The sequence below is a fragment of the Chrysoperla carnea genome, chromosome 1 (assembly GCF_905475395.1).
Source record: "Chrysoperla carnea chromosome 1, inChrCarn1.1, whole genome shotgun sequence".
Lineage (NCBI taxonomy): Eukaryota > Metazoa > Arthropoda > Insecta > Neuroptera > Chrysopidae > Chrysoperla > Chrysoperla carnea.
Window position 1 is genome coordinate 34,636,639 of NC_058337.1, and position 16,242 is coordinate 34,652,880.

The 16,242-nt window shown below is 28.8% G+C and overlaps 1 protein-coding gene across 1 annotated transcript; it reads left to right on the forward strand.

The window, feature by feature from the left end:
* The first annotated feature begins 208 nt into the window (after positions 1-208).
* On the forward strand, positions 209-13,167 carry LOC123301851. Its single transcript, XM_044884822.1, has 7 exons — positions 209-567; positions 2,306-3,755; positions 5,729-5,817; positions 5,880-6,078; positions 7,043-7,387; positions 7,708-10,757; positions 13,099-13,167. The coding sequence occupies exons 1-7, from the start codon at positions 430-432 to the stop codon at positions 13,126-13,128; spliced, it is 5,301 nt and encodes a 1,766-aa protein (XP_044740757.1). The 5' UTR covers positions 209-429; the 3' UTR covers positions 13,129-13,167.
* The last annotated feature ends 3,075 nt before the right edge of the window (positions 13,168-16,242 follow it).

A 16,242-nucleotide genomic window follows, 5' to 3' on the forward strand; every position in this document is an offset into this window, starting at 1 on the left:
AACAATTAGACAAGGCGTATTTCTCTTCTATATTTTAACTTAACCTTTTAATTAATTAAAATTATAAAACGTATCGAATTTTATAATATTTTATTAAAAAATAGTTTAAAAATTAAGTAAGACTTTCTTTCATGACGCATAGAATAAATTCAAGATGGTTGGCAGAAGGTCGGAAGTAAAGACATGGAGGTAAGTAGAAACCAGAGTGTAGACTGGTTAATATCACAATCCGCAGTTCAATTTCAAAAAATTATCGGAATAAACGAATTTTCCCACTTAGTAAAACACATGGTGTTATTGGTATTCGTAATTTATCAACATCTCGATTACAGGTGGTGTTAAAAGTGTTTAAACGTCTGATGAAACGCCCCTCAGTGGAAAATAACCAATATTCAATTTCATGTAGATGCAAGTATTCACATTGTTAAAATGGATGAATCTGTAAAAATGTTATCGACAAAGTGTCGATTATGTGGAGAGTTGGAAAATTTAAATTCAGATATATTTAGTGACGAAGCAAAACTACGTGAATTACCAAGGAAAATGGAAACATGCCTACCAATAAAAGTTAGTATTATACAATTTTTTTTTAAATCAGGAAAACTAGGGTAAAGCTAGGTATCTACGATTCCGTGTTGATATAAAAAGATGACATTCCAAAGATTGTTCTGATATTCATTTCTAAATATTTATGTGTCCACGTCGTTTGAATTTTTGATGGTCTTACATTCCAAAGATTGTTCCGATATTCATTTCTAATTTCTAAATATTAATGTATCCACGCCGTTTGAATTTTTGGTGGTCTTTGGAATTAATCTTGAATATCAACATTAACATTAAGGAGTAAGATTTAAAAAATTTATATTTTATCTTTAAAACATAATCTGTAAGATTTAAAATTTCAGTTTAATAACAATCCAAATTTGATTCTTTTACTTTTCAATTATGGCTCGATAGTTATAGCGTTGTATTTCATCAAGTTATTTTACCCCAATTAACGTTTTATTCGTTTGTGAGTGGATTCTAATTTATTTTGTATAAAATCGCTCCATGAAGTCAGCTATGACTATAAAAATGTATATAATGTATCGAACCCCCGTTTTAACTCTGAATGATAATGTGTGGGATAACTGATTCAATTTAGTTCTTGCAAAACGCGCCTCTAGTTAAGTTTGAACCCAAATTTTAAAATATTAATTTGTTTAATTATATTCAAATTAATTCAATTCGTTGAATTGATTTTTTTTCGTATTTTGGAAATGAATTCGTTTATTTTTGAAAAAGTTAAATTAACTGAAAAATATTGAATTTAATAGTTCAGTTCGTTTGTGAAAAAGATTAATTTCACTGTCATGCCTGCTTTATTATCGTCTTAGCCACGACCACCCCTTGGATTTCGCAAAGGGTATTCGAGATAATTTTTTCAAAGTCTTCGCTTTCTGACATAGAAATGACTGCTTAATTTATCCTAAATCTTAAACGAAAACAAACCTCAGAAAAACTCTTTATGTCAAGTTCAATTATAACTATGTCGTAGCTATGTTTGCCTTCAACTGATGATTTCGTCGTAAAATTTCAAACTGCTGCTTTTAATCACAATATCTTTTTGATTAGCAAAAAATATCGAGAGTAGCATATTAGGCGATAATACCAGATGTTCATAACATATCGTATTTGGAGAGCATAGAGCTGTACTGTAGACTATACTAAGGATAAAATTCTAAGAAGGAAATTCTTTTTCAATTTTTAAATCCAATTTAACAATATCGAGAGAGCAAATTATCGTTTTATAATTTTTACAATAAGTAAATAAAATACATGCTATTTTATACATGCTACAATTTATCTTCTTACTATTTTTTCTATCAGTTTCGTTTTTACGGAATTATTCATTTACTTTCTATGTTCTTAAATAAAAACTGTGATTATTTTATCAAAAAATTTTAAATTTTGTATTTTTTTAGAAGTTTGAATTTAAATATATAGTAAATAACTTAGACAAAAAATTTAAGTTTCATTTTTGCAAAGTAATTTATTTACTTTCAATGTTTTAAAACAAAAAATTCGATTATTGTATCACAAAATTTTACATTTTAGAAGTTTGAATGTAAATATCTTCGTAAATAATAAACTTTAATCATAGACTAAAAATTTAAAAAGATACTTCAAATTCAAAAAAAACAAGGACACTTTAGAATATAATTCACTCTGCTCTCTGAATTCGACCTACGAAACACTCCATGACGCAACAACAGAAAGGGAGAATTCACGATTGTAACATTTTATTTATTTTTAAAATTTACAGATAAATGAAGAGAACAATACTCCAAATAAAATTTGTTACCGATGTATTTACAAAGTAGAAAATTTTTATGATTTTTACAATCAAGTTAAACATAATGTAAAAAATTTTGAAACAATGTTAAAAAATACATCATTAATAACAAAATCAGCGGATATTTCCGATGAAAATAAAGAAAATTCTGTTGAAAATCGAATAGATTTAGTTGATAAATGTACGGTTACCGATGAATTAGAATGTGAAATATGTAAATCAAAACTAAGTTACATAAAAATTCACATCCCAAATAAATTAGTTGATTACGATTCAGATTCTAAATCGAATAGTGATGAGACAAGACTGAGGGATAATTTACAAGAAAATCATTCCACGTATACAAATATTTTAAATGAAATCTCATTCAAGAAAAAGAATCAAAAACGTACAATTGATTCAATTTTAAATACACTTGGTACAAAAAAACAAAAAGTCTCAGATGATAGTACAGTTTACTCGGATGTTATCCAAAGTGTTCCATCACGGCGTAAATCCAAACAACCAAAAAAAATCACTGATAAAAAACCTGTCGAGCAAACATGTTTACTCTGTGACTTAAAATTTGAATCTCATGAATTATTAGTCAAACATCTATACGAATGTCATGAATTAGAACCGAAAGAGATTTTTGATCCAACTCTTATATCACAAACAAACATACAATACGCAAAAGAAATATCGAATGTAATTCGAATCACAGAACGTTTAAAAACAACGGAACCGCGACCGCGTTTAAAAGATGATGTATCTGATGAATCTGAAGATACAGAAATCAACAATCGATTTGAGTTACCACAAATTCCAATTCAAATAGATTTAGAAACGTTTGCGCAACAATTATGGACAGAACGGCAATATTTTATGGAATCAACACAAATGATCTTAACAAATGGATCAAATCAACGTGGGGCGTATATTTGCCAAATTTGTGCACGAGATTTCCATGACAAATTCACAATATGGTTACATTTAAAATCAGTTCACCCGAAACATGCCAGTTTAGCATGTGGTATTTGTTTACAATTGAATTTTAGTTGGGAACAATTAAAGCAGCATATTCGATATGAGCATAATCCTAGTAAATTAACTTTAGCGGAAATACGAAAGTATTTCTGTGTGATTTGTTTACGGCAGCATGATTCGAAGAAAAAATTACTAAGTCATATTTATATTCATGAATTTTTGGTTGATGCATATAAGAAAAGTGGTATATATTTTGATCCTGAAGACTTTATTAAAATGAATTTTGGTGGTATTCGAATTGAACAGGATGCGAATAATTATGAGAATAAGAATGAAGTGATGGATACTGGAGGAGTATCAGGTCAAAATTTGAACAAAATTAAAAACAATGGTTTTAATGATATTTTATATAATCAACTTACCATGGATGAAAACATCGAGCAAGATATTGAAGGTATAATCAAATATAAACTTGGTTTAATTTTATTATTTTTATTTAATGTAAACAGTCTGGTAAGGAGACCAATTTATTTTAACCATCCAATTGATTCAATTTAATCGTCAAATAATTAATTTTTACATTTCTCTTTTTTTATTGATTTGTATTTTTTATTTTAAAATAACGAAGAGATGCTCTTTTGGAGTCTAAATATAATATTTATGTACATATGTAATATGTAATCATATGTGCACTTAAGGTATTTCTGTTGCACTTGCAGAAATCTGCAGGGCGTTAGATTCAGAATGTTCGGATCCGAAACCTTGGATCCATCAATCCTGCGAGAGATCTCGGCGGAGGAGCTGTGGGCTTTCTGCGTGGCGTTTGGCCTCGACAGAAGTCTATCTGATTAAAATAGCATCCCTTACTTGAAGACATCTCGCCTTTGGGTGACAGGTTGTTTTCAAGGAGGGCGAAGAGGCCCCTTGGTTTAGATGCTAGGGACCTATTTGCAGTGCGGTGCTCTTGTTTTATCAATATTATTATTACACTGGTCAACACAAATTTTGTCACAGAAGCTTGACTTTACTTTTTGAAAAGTTTTTGACGTGCTGAATATGAATCTGAGCGCAAAATTACTTCAGCACGTCACGTTATCGAGAAATTCGTTCCTTAACATGAAAAAATTTGTTTTTCTTCTTAATTCGAGGTCATATTTCACCGGTGAATATTTTTTCCTCACAAAAACATTTACGCCATCAGAAAATACCATTAATTCCCCCTCAAAAACCATTTTGAATTTTTCCAAAATCTTTTTCCAAGAAATAGAATAGGTAATATATAAATATATAAGTATAGAATTAATTAATTAAATATAAATATTATATTAGTAGTAATACAATGTATAGGTATTTTAACTATAATGTGATATGATTTCTCGAAGAGCAAAAAGGATATCGGAATAATTCAAAAAGTATTTTAAAGTAAGAGGGAAGGAAATGGAAATCTTCCAATTTTTCATATGAAAAAATAATTACATAGTGGCGTTACGGAATTTCAAATATAACCAAAAAACGAATTTTTCCCTATTTTAGCTAAAAATATTTCGAAAACCTTATGTATTAGAGAAATTCTGAATTCGAATTCCGCACCCTCAAAAACTATAAGAAATGTCTGTCGCATCAATGTGACAAAAAAAAAATCAAATTTTGTTGACCAGTGCTATTATTGTTAAGGTATTTCTAACGACATGTGACTAAAAATATTTTTGTACGAAAAATTCCAAAGATGTAGTTTTCAACGAAATAAATTGCTATAAATTTTCAAAGATGTCGATATTTAACATGTAAAGAGAAGATCAATATATTTAGAAAACATTTTTTAACATTTTTAGTTAGCGTTTTTGCCATAGAAAATAACTTTAAAAAAAAAAAAACTATGTATATGTAAATAAACAAATTAGGGAAGCTTTAAGCCTAATTAGGATGTAACTGACCGTTTAGTTTACGAAAAAACTATAAAAAAAGATTAATTTTTGACGAATATTAGTCTAATTCAGAATTGAATTGTACAAGCGGCAACATTGTTCAATTTACTCTGTGTGCTGTTACTAAGAGAAACTTGTACGCAGTATACTCAGATGGACAATATATGACAGTATTCGTAGTATTTTTGCCAGATTTACTGAAGTAATATACTACTATTTAGAGAACTATATATTTTTCGCGTTGAAAGATATCGCGTTCTGTCTTATGTCGTTAAAAAAACTTTAACAATAATTTTTAGAACGGAACACTTATTGTGTACAAACAACTTCCACTGTCCTTGTTTTGATCTGTAAGTCAAAATACAAAGCCATGTACGTTCGTATGATGCACATCCTTTCTTTTATGGTTGATAAAAATAGATTCATACACTAGTAATGTAGAATCATTAACTTAAGATATTTAAGATTGATGTATAAGACTTTTTTTTCTCTTTCGTTCTAGAAATATCTTTAAACGGCGATTATGAAGATAATCCAGATGTGGAACCACCTCAAAATAAAATTGAAGAAAATGATTCGAATACACAAAAAGTATATAATATAACAAAGAATTTAATTTGTTCGAAATTTTCTATTTTATTTTTATTTTCTAGACCCCAAGAAATTATACATTAACTTATGGATGTGAATGGTGTTCCCGTACATTATCCAGTAAATGGGAACGATGGTTGCATGTGGCAGCAGCGCATGCACCAAATATTGAAACATTAAGATGCTCATTACCACATTGTGATAAAGTATTTGTAACGGAATCATTTCGAATTGAACATGAACAACATCATCAGGTACAAGGTATGCATTTCAAATAGATTTTCATCCATTGTTAGTAAGGTTGGCTTTAAGGCTGGGTTACTCTAGCGGAGGCGACCAGCATTTACTTTTAAATCTAAGTAACATTTTTGATTTGTTATCTTCGAGTGTTAAACCTTTCACTCTACACTAGTGGAGTATTAGTTTTTAGTTAGTTGTGAGGAGAGGAAATTCGTTGTTTTCAACCGCATATCCAGAGAGCCGGTATCAATCCGCAGAGAAATTTAATCTTAAACTCTATTGAATAAAATTTAATATAGTGGAAGCGAAACAAAATGAATTAGGCGAAAATTTATTACTGTACGAAGTCGAAAACATTTAATCTCTTTTTGTTAAAAAAATAACTAATTTGTAAAATTATTTCACAAAAACGTCACATGTCCCAAAAGACGTTGAGAAATGCTTCTTTAGTACAGCGGGACTAAAATTGACACTTTCCGCCCAGAGAGGAGAAAGTTTATTATGAAACAGCTACATTCAAGTCAATGAATTGACCCACCATAATCCCTACCCCCCTGCGCATGAGCCTTAAAAGCTGACATTTCGAAAATATACATTATACGTGCCTGATTAACACTACACTGTAACTAATAAGGCATGTATGTAATTTTTATTTTCATGCACCTCATTGCATCAGGTAATTTTTTGGGTGAATATTGAGATACATGAAAATTGTTTATAATTTTACTCATTTTTCCTCCATAATCTAACTTTTTATCCATATTTTCCGAAAATCTTGAAAAATCAAAGAAAACTTGTTAATATTTTTTTTTAAATAACGATAAACGCTGCATAATACAAAAATTTGCATTCATTGGTTTTATGGTTTAATGGCCTTTGCCAAAATATTTTAAATAATAAAAAATAATACAAAAATTGGTTTTATGGACAGAAACTAGCTTCTGTTTTTTTTAATGACTCCCATTATTTTGAATTTTTTTTATAGGACCTGTACCAAATTCATGTGAGGTATGTTGTAAATTATGGAATACACGTGTTGATTTTTACAAACACATGATGGGTGTACACCCACATGCGGTTCCTCTTGTGTGTGGTGTATGTTTAAAAATATTTCCAACAGTTCCAAATCTATACGAACATGTACAAACTTCACATTTACCATTACAAGGTGATTTTGTTTGTAATATTTGTGGACGAAATTACTCAAATAAATCTAAAATGGTGCGACATCGACGAATACATGGTGTTAATGAATCTGGAATGTTTGTACCAAATTTCATGAAACCAGAAAATGGGCAACGGCGAATACAAAGGCGTGTTAAAAATGAAGGTATGAATGAAGAATAAATACAGCTACTTTTATTAAATATCATTTATAATTCCATAGTCACCAAAACCAGAGCTCTTTTTTTTTGTTGAAAACCCACCGCAGACGGATCCTGCGAAGGCAAACCTTGTATCAAAGTTTTACAACTGAAAAATATTATTTTGTAAACATTGTGTTTTTGGCATACCGATTAGGGTTACCTTAAAGTACTTTCTTAATCTAGGTCTAAAATTATTTCTTATCGAATATAATATTATGCACTTGAAACATTTGTAGAAATTTTTGATATGCACACAAGTATTAACTTCATTTTTTATTTATAGGTGCTAAATCCGGAACAAAATACTCAAATAATGAATCACCATCACCATCAATAATTGATACAAAAAATCTAGATAATAATTTACGTTCTTCTGGTGATAATTCAAATCAATCGTTACATGATAGCGATTCAGAAAATGACAATTACGAATCATATTCACCAATGAACACATCATATCCAGCATCACAAAAACTAGAAACATCTTTATATCAAACACGTAATGAAAATTTCCAACAGTGTAAAGAATGTCCAACTTTAACATTCACAAATTACGATGATTTCTCCACACATAGACGTGTAGTTCATCAAATATTCCACTGTGATTTATGTATTAAATCATACGGTCGCAATTCTCATTTATGGAAGCATGTAAACCGCTGCCACAAAGGAAATAAATTAATAACATGTCAACTGTGCTTTAAAACATCCGCTTCGAAGTATCACTTACAACAACATTTTAATAAAATTCACGCACTAAAATCTGATCGTTTCAAATTTAACAATTCACCACAATCGATTGAAAGTTTCCTTGACAAAAAATTCGATGGATACAGTTTTGAGAGTGTAAAACAAAGTTTTCTGCGACAAGAACTGTTAGAAAAAGAACAAATGAAGAACGAAACAAAATTAACAGATACCAAACCTGATATTTATTCTAAAGAACCACCCCAAGAGATAGATATAAACAGTGAATTATACACAAGTATTATTACAAATTATAACCCTCCAACAGCATCAGCGGGGCCGTATAAATGCTTAAAATGCAGTAAAGGATTTACAAAACGATATTTATTAAAAAAACATAAGAAAAATTGTCGACCTCGCTTACAAAAAGATTTATTGACTCGCTGTAAATCATGTGAACGTATTTTTAAAGATCGTCAAAGTTTACAAAAACATTTAGCGAATTATCATTCAGAATTTAAATGTCATTTATGTATGTTAACATTCCCGTCAAAATGTGAGATTATATCACATATACGATTCACACATCCAAATCATACAGATTTTGTATGCGAGTGTGGGCAAATCTTACGTTCCAAAGATGATCTACAGGTGCATAAATCTGATCATCGTAATAGTCACATATGTCAATTTTGTGGTGATAGTTTATTAACTAAAATGAAATTAAAAATGCATATTTTAAGTTTGCATCGTAAAATTTTATCATTAAGTTGTGGCATTTGCTTAAAATTGTTTGCAACACAACATGTATTACGTGATCACGTTAAATTAGTACACTTTCGTGATACGAAATTTGGTAATTGTTGTCCGGTGTGTGGTAAAAAATATGGTTCTAAATGGAAATGTTTTGATCATATTAATAAATCACATGGGAAAATATTTAAACCATGTAAAATCTGTTTAAGTGTATTCGAAAGTGAGATTCAATTACGTGATCATTTTTGTGCGGTGCATCTAGGTGTAGTAGGAGGTCCAAATGAATCATCAAACCCAATGCAACCCCATGCCGAAGAAGTTAAACCTAATGAATATCAAAGTAGTGATAATGAGGAAGATTATCATAGTGATTCGTCACTAAATTTACCACAAATACCAAAAATAACGTTAACTTCAAATAAAAGCCAACCAGATAATTATAGTATTGTTAATAAATCTGATTATTATGTAAATACACCGACACCGGTCAAAACAAATAATTATCACCAAGCAAAACGTACTGTTTATGAAAACTCCGATGCCCCTTCAATGTGTGAGATCTGTTTAAAAACATGGCCGGCAAAAAAACACTTATGGCAACATTATATACGATGTCACAAGCGTGATGCGGCTACGATTTGTGGAATTTGCTTGAAAACTCATGAAACATATTTAGAATTGCGTAAACATTTACATGAGAAACATCCAAATTTATTACATGGACGTGGTTTCAGTTCGAATTTTATTTGTAAAATTTGTGGACGTTATCATAATGCTAGTTCCAAGTTAAAATTACATATGGCAATTCATGTTAATTATGATTTAACCGATGACTATGATTACAGCGTAATTAAACAGGAACCAGTTCAAGAAATTTCACAATCAGAACTCACTATCACAACTAAAGAAGAACAACAATCTGAGTCAGAGATTGAGGAGGAGGAGGAAGAATACAAAACAGTTCCACAGCATAAAGAGAGTGATGTGGAAAACGAATCATTATTTACTGGTTTTAGTCTACAGCAACGTAAGAATAGTGAAAATTACTACCGAAATTATTCAAGTTTATTAGATTGTTTCCAAATAATGGAAACATCACCACCAAAGAATTTAATTAGTGATTTAGATGAATCGGATGATATTGATGTTATTAAATCCGATGAAGAAGATGAGAATAGCGAGGATGATGATCAAAATAGCGAATGCGATTCTGAAGATGAAAGGCGTAAACTTTTATTAAAAATGTCACCAATTAGTATTAAATCAGCGAATGATGATAAAGATTACTCTGATTTTGATGATGAAGATGACGAGTTAAAAATTGATGAACATGCACCAAAAAATAATGAAGAACAAGAACCACCACGCGATGATCAAAGAGCTTCGTCAAAATTAACAAATGATAGTGAAATCTCAAATTTGTATTACGAAGGACCTTCGTATAAAGATGATGAAGACGTGTCATCATCGGAAAGCTCTGAAAACGATGATGACAAAGAGAAATCAAAATTTGAAGTTGATCCAACTAATAATATAATTGTTTTAAAATATGACGATGGAAGAGAAGTACGCTATGAAAATTTAAATATGGAATATGAAATTGTGAATGAGGAAGTGCATGGGGAGGAGGTACATGAGCATGATGAAGAGCATGAAATTCAATATGAAGAAGAAGAAGAAGAAGTGTACCAAAATAAAAATTATAATGTTGAAGTTGATCAGACGTCTGTTATAGAGAATGCAATTAAAAGTATAAATAATTCATCGGATTTAGAGAATACAAATCATTCAGAGCATACATACGATGAGTTCGATGAACATGCTGAGATTATGGAACATTCACAAGATGAACATGATCTAATGTTGGAAGAAGAAGTTGTTACTGAGGATGTAAGTGAAATTGAAATGGCTATAGAATCCATTTTATAAATATTTCTAACTTACTATACTATTAATTAATTGCCATATAGATCAATACTTGATAATCATGCTACAAGAAAAAATGTGCAATATTTATATATAACATATATGCAACAGTTCAGTTAATACTTTGGGCTACATATGTCCCCCTCTATGCCCTCCTATGACTATGTTAAATTGACTGAATGTTTCTTGGAGTCCCATAAACACGTTACAAAAAATTTCATTAAAATTGGTACTGTTTCCCAACTTTTCCTCTATCGACTCTTTTCCCGCTTATTCACTGTATTATAGGATTCACATGACCTAAAAGATTTTAGAGCATTGATTTTCCAGCATCAGATATTGACACATCAGATTTTCTATCATGGTTCTATTAATTAATTTTTTTTTAAGTCAATTGTTCTATTAGATATTGCCAAAGAAGTATGTTAATAAATATTTATTTCAAGAAAATAATTTACTGATTATCTTGAACAATTTTTTGGCCCGATTATCAAATATTGACCCATATATAATCTCTAATCCCTATGTATGTCTGTCTGTGATTTCCAAACAAATGTTTTAAATGAAATCTATTGATTTGTATTAATCCAATAAAAATAAATATTCAAGATGCCCAAAAATGCAAGAAAACGGATTTCTTATTCTAAAATCACAATGTATAAAAAAATAAGCGAAATTATATGAGAGATTGAAACAAATTTTGAATAATTTCTTTATATTCCATGATAAAGTAAATGATTGCGGAAATACGAAGGGTATACAAATTTGTTTATTTCTAAAACGAAGAACACATAGAGTTAGAAATTCTGAAGTAATTGTAATTTGCCTAATTTTTTTTTAAAAATATTTTCTTATTGTTTTATTATACAAATAATTACTACCCCCATTGCAGACAACTGCCGTTGACTTTGAATACTGTTCATTTCTAACTGATGATTTTTCAATTTCTCATAAAATGATTTTGCCGATAAAATTGAGTGATTTTATAGAAGGAGTGTTTACGCCTATTTTCTCTATATTATTTTAAATAAATGTGTATAAAATTGAAAATCACGTAGATAGAATAACAAAAAACAAATTAATTTATTAAGAGTTTATGGATTAAATAACATGAAATACATTTATTTTAAAACAATTTAATGTATATAATATATATGATAATAATTAGAAAGGGAAAAATGTACTATTTCCGCAAATGTTTTATTTTGGTTATATAATTATCTTAAAATAATAAAAAATATCAACTTAGCCCAGGACTACACAAGCATTAAATCACTCGCTACAACTAACGTTATAACATACGTTTTAATATGTTGCTATTTATGTAGGTAACACGTTAAATATAGGCTTAGATAAGTAAATACACGTTAAACCCTTTCTGAAATCAATTTTAACTGTACACTTTGAGCGCATGCATTCAAAATTCCTTCTCGACCGTTATTGACCGTAATATTGTGTTCATAGCCAGAAATAACAAACAGCTAAATGTACATCGACTAATGAATCGTGTGTTGTTTCGATACACGAGAATTTTGATCGAAGCTGCTAATTATTTTTTCTACTTTGTTTATACCGTGAAAACGAGATATCTGAAAAACGAAGCAACTTCTTTTGATGGTTTAAAATAAATTTTAAACGTCTACGTTAAACAAAGTGAAAAAGCCTCATTGAATTTATCTAGGTTTAAATGATAACATTGACTTAGAAAATCTTGAATATCTGGATAGGCATTGGAATTTAAGATTCTTGAAAGGATCTCTGTCAGGGAAAATGATTAACTTGAAAATCTGATGCGTCAATATTAAGCAGAAAATCTTGTTTTTTGGATTCAATTATTTCTGTATTTTTCTTATTTTCGTGAGACTTCAAAACAGTAAATGATCCAATAGTCAGGAAATTTCATAAGACAGGCCTATTCGTACAAATGTGTATAAAACATAACAGACCAAAGAAGTATGCTTATAAAAGCTTTCATTTTTTTTTTTAGTTTCAAATACTCTTTGACACTTGTGTAAATTATTTATACGGTATTACGGTTGTAATTATTTTTTTAATTTTGTGTACATATTGCTAGAAGTTTGCCATTGGGACTCTGTAGAATTCTATTGCCATTTAATTTATTTACCTCGAATAATAATACCCTATCTCATATGTGCCATTTTTTGAGTAAAATTTAAAATTAAATTGAAATCGAATTTTTTAAGATAATTATATATGAAACTTATATCAAAGTATAAACAAAAATCCTTTAAGAATTAACACGTTTTTTATTTATTTTAATTTTGTTTTTAATTTTTGTTTTTAGTTTACACAAAGTGCTCCATATTCCTACTGAAGTATAATAATGATGTATTGATGTATGTTATTAATAATTATTAAGTATTATTATCGTTTTTATTAATATTATGATGTTTAAATCAATTTAATATTTTGTGCGTTAACAAAAAATAATTTATTAATATTTTTTTATCAATTTGATAATATTTTGATAAATGTATATGTATGTTCATTTTGAGACAATATCATTTCAATTTGTTTTTGCTTTTTATAATAGGTTGTTATAATGAAAAAAAAAATTGTAATTACATTCCTTTCATCAGAAAACAAATAAATTATTGTGTAGTTATTTTTATTTATTAAAAAAAAAAAGAGAAATAATTTTGTTATCGTATTTATTTATTTTAATATGATAAAATTGACAAGATGCTAATTGCCAGTATGACATCCTTTTGCTTTACGTATGTTTTATTTTTTAAATATTTTTGGCTCAGAATTCGTTCTCATTAGAACAAGGAGTAAGAATAACTTTTTGAAGTCCAACTTTTGATTTTTGTTCATATTATCGATGTTTTCAAAAGAAAAAAACACAACACGCGTTGTGTTGACGAAAATTTCCTATGCTCAAATTTTAAATATGCGATTCGCAATCAGTATAAATCGGAAATATTCGTCAACACAATGCGTGTTGTGTTTTGTTCTCTCGAAAACATCATAAATATTTTTGTTATAAGATGTTTGATAACTTCTCGTATAAATTTTATTTAAAATTTGAAATGTTTCTAACTTAATATATCAAATAAGATGTCACTGCAACAGCATTCAGTATCTTGTGAGAATAAGTTACTGCAATCGTATCATTAAAATAGTTGCATGTATTAAACCGTATAAAAAATTTTCGAAACGCGTGTAACAAAAAGTCCTTGATAACACTGACCAACATTATATTTCCGTTGTCCAATCACATTGGTCAGAAATACTGCTAATATCAAACTACTAAACTAAACTAAAATGTAACTAAAAATTAGAAATGAGAATTTAAATACCTCTTGTCTGTAATCTGTATATGTTTGTTGATTATTGAAAATAATTTTTCGTCTTAAGAAGAAACTTAAAACAAAATAAATAGTGTAGACGCTAAGAGGATCTGGATATATTAAGGCTCAAGAAGGTCTACAAGAGCAAAAATAAGCATGTTTTCAACTTAAAACTGTGTGCTCTTTGCGTGGAAAAAGTAAAATTTTAATGTGTTATGATATGCTTATATGTGACTTATCCCTAAGAATGTACAAATCCACATATCTATGTCACAGCCATGAAAATACATTCGCCCCATCTTCCTTAACTTTTATTTTAGTAGTTGAATCTTACATTTGATATTATTTATCTTCTTTATTGTATTCCTAAAAGTTTAAATCAGTAAGGTTTTCAATGTTTAGCGATTATCACACTAATGAGACGGCTTTTTCAGTTGAAACATGCATTTTTATACTTTTCTACACCTCCCCCCTGCTGTAATATAGTATTTACAATATAGTTTATATAAAAAATCCAGCGTCTATACTAAAAAAATGTATCATCTAATTTGCTTGGAAGTAAATTAATTCGGTGAGAAAGGCACAATGAATCGTACATGTTCAATTTAATTACTTCATATTCTTCATTAGTGTTAAGGGCTGAATTAAGGACGATAGTAAATAACAATGTCTTGCGAGCATCTATATATTTCGTTTTAATTAAACTTACGCTTTCCGTATTTAAAATCTTTTAACATTATTTTAACAATGCGATTGCTACAACTTCATAAAATTACCCTATTTTTGCTTAGTGGCGAATTATTTATTTTATTGCTTACATTGTTATGGTTTTTTAAATAGACATTTGATATTTAGATTTTAAAAAATTGGTGCTATAACAGATAATGTCAATGCTCAGTACGAATGAATATAAATAATGGGTAGATGAATTTTCAAAGATGGTTTGTGATTCGAACCTTGGATTTTTCAATTTAGAAATCATCCATGGTAAATATTTTATCCAACAAAGCCAGCGTTCAAGACACACATCCCAAAAGGCTCCTAACTTTTAAATTGGGTTACGTTTGAAGTACTATCTGTTTATTCACATTATTATTGTTTCCAATAAGAGTATTTACAACTAAGGTAAGAAAAATTTGCAAATTATTTTGAACATTCTCCTCTGTTTGATAACCACAAGCTTGATAACCACCCGCTGTTTGATAACCACATCAACCATCAACCTCCCGCTGTTTGATAACCACAAGCATTCTCTTTTAACTTTTGGATGTATTTTCTATTTCCAGAATATACATAGCTGTTAAAGTAACTGTTATTAACTGCAAGTTAATCGATGAAGGCAAAATCGATATATTTGAAAATTTACAATTTACAGTTCTTATAAATTAAACCAAAGAAAGTGACGCGAGATGTTTGAAGAAAAAATAGAAAATGTATTTTCCCTATCACGAAACCCTTTAACACGAAAATGAAAATATATAAACAAAATACATATTCCGCCACAAAAGCAAATATGATCGTATTATTCTGTATTATTATCGTAATTTTATTTTCGAGTACTCTTATTTTGTATGTTTCGACTAAACGCATGCACTAAGAAACATGTTTTAAAATTCTTTAAGACTATTCGATCGAAATTATTACATTTTTTTAATATTTATTATCTTGTTCGAAAAATTATAATATTTCTCAGTTAAGACATTCGATAATTATTTCTATAACAGCCTATAATTATGATTTTAATAAGAACCTAATGTCTTAACTGAAAATAAAAATTTTTAGATGGTTTAATTTTATTATTTTAAATATTATTCGAAAATTAAATTGATTTATGCTACAATTTCCTTTGGCATTTGGCATTAGTTTAATTGTTTTTTTTTATTACCCTGACTAAAATAACTTGAGTTAGAAATATTTATGTAATTTTCAATGAGTGTATCAATTCCTAATCTATTTTTGTGTGTTTTACATCAATCCCATTTAAGTTACCCCGTATAGATCAATACATGTTCAATTATCACAATATTTGATAACACTAAAAGACAAGTCAAACGTTTTTTAGGAAACTGGAGTTTTAGAGAATCAAATTGAATTGAATTAAAAAATATGCGGAACTGATGGTGTAGTAAATATAT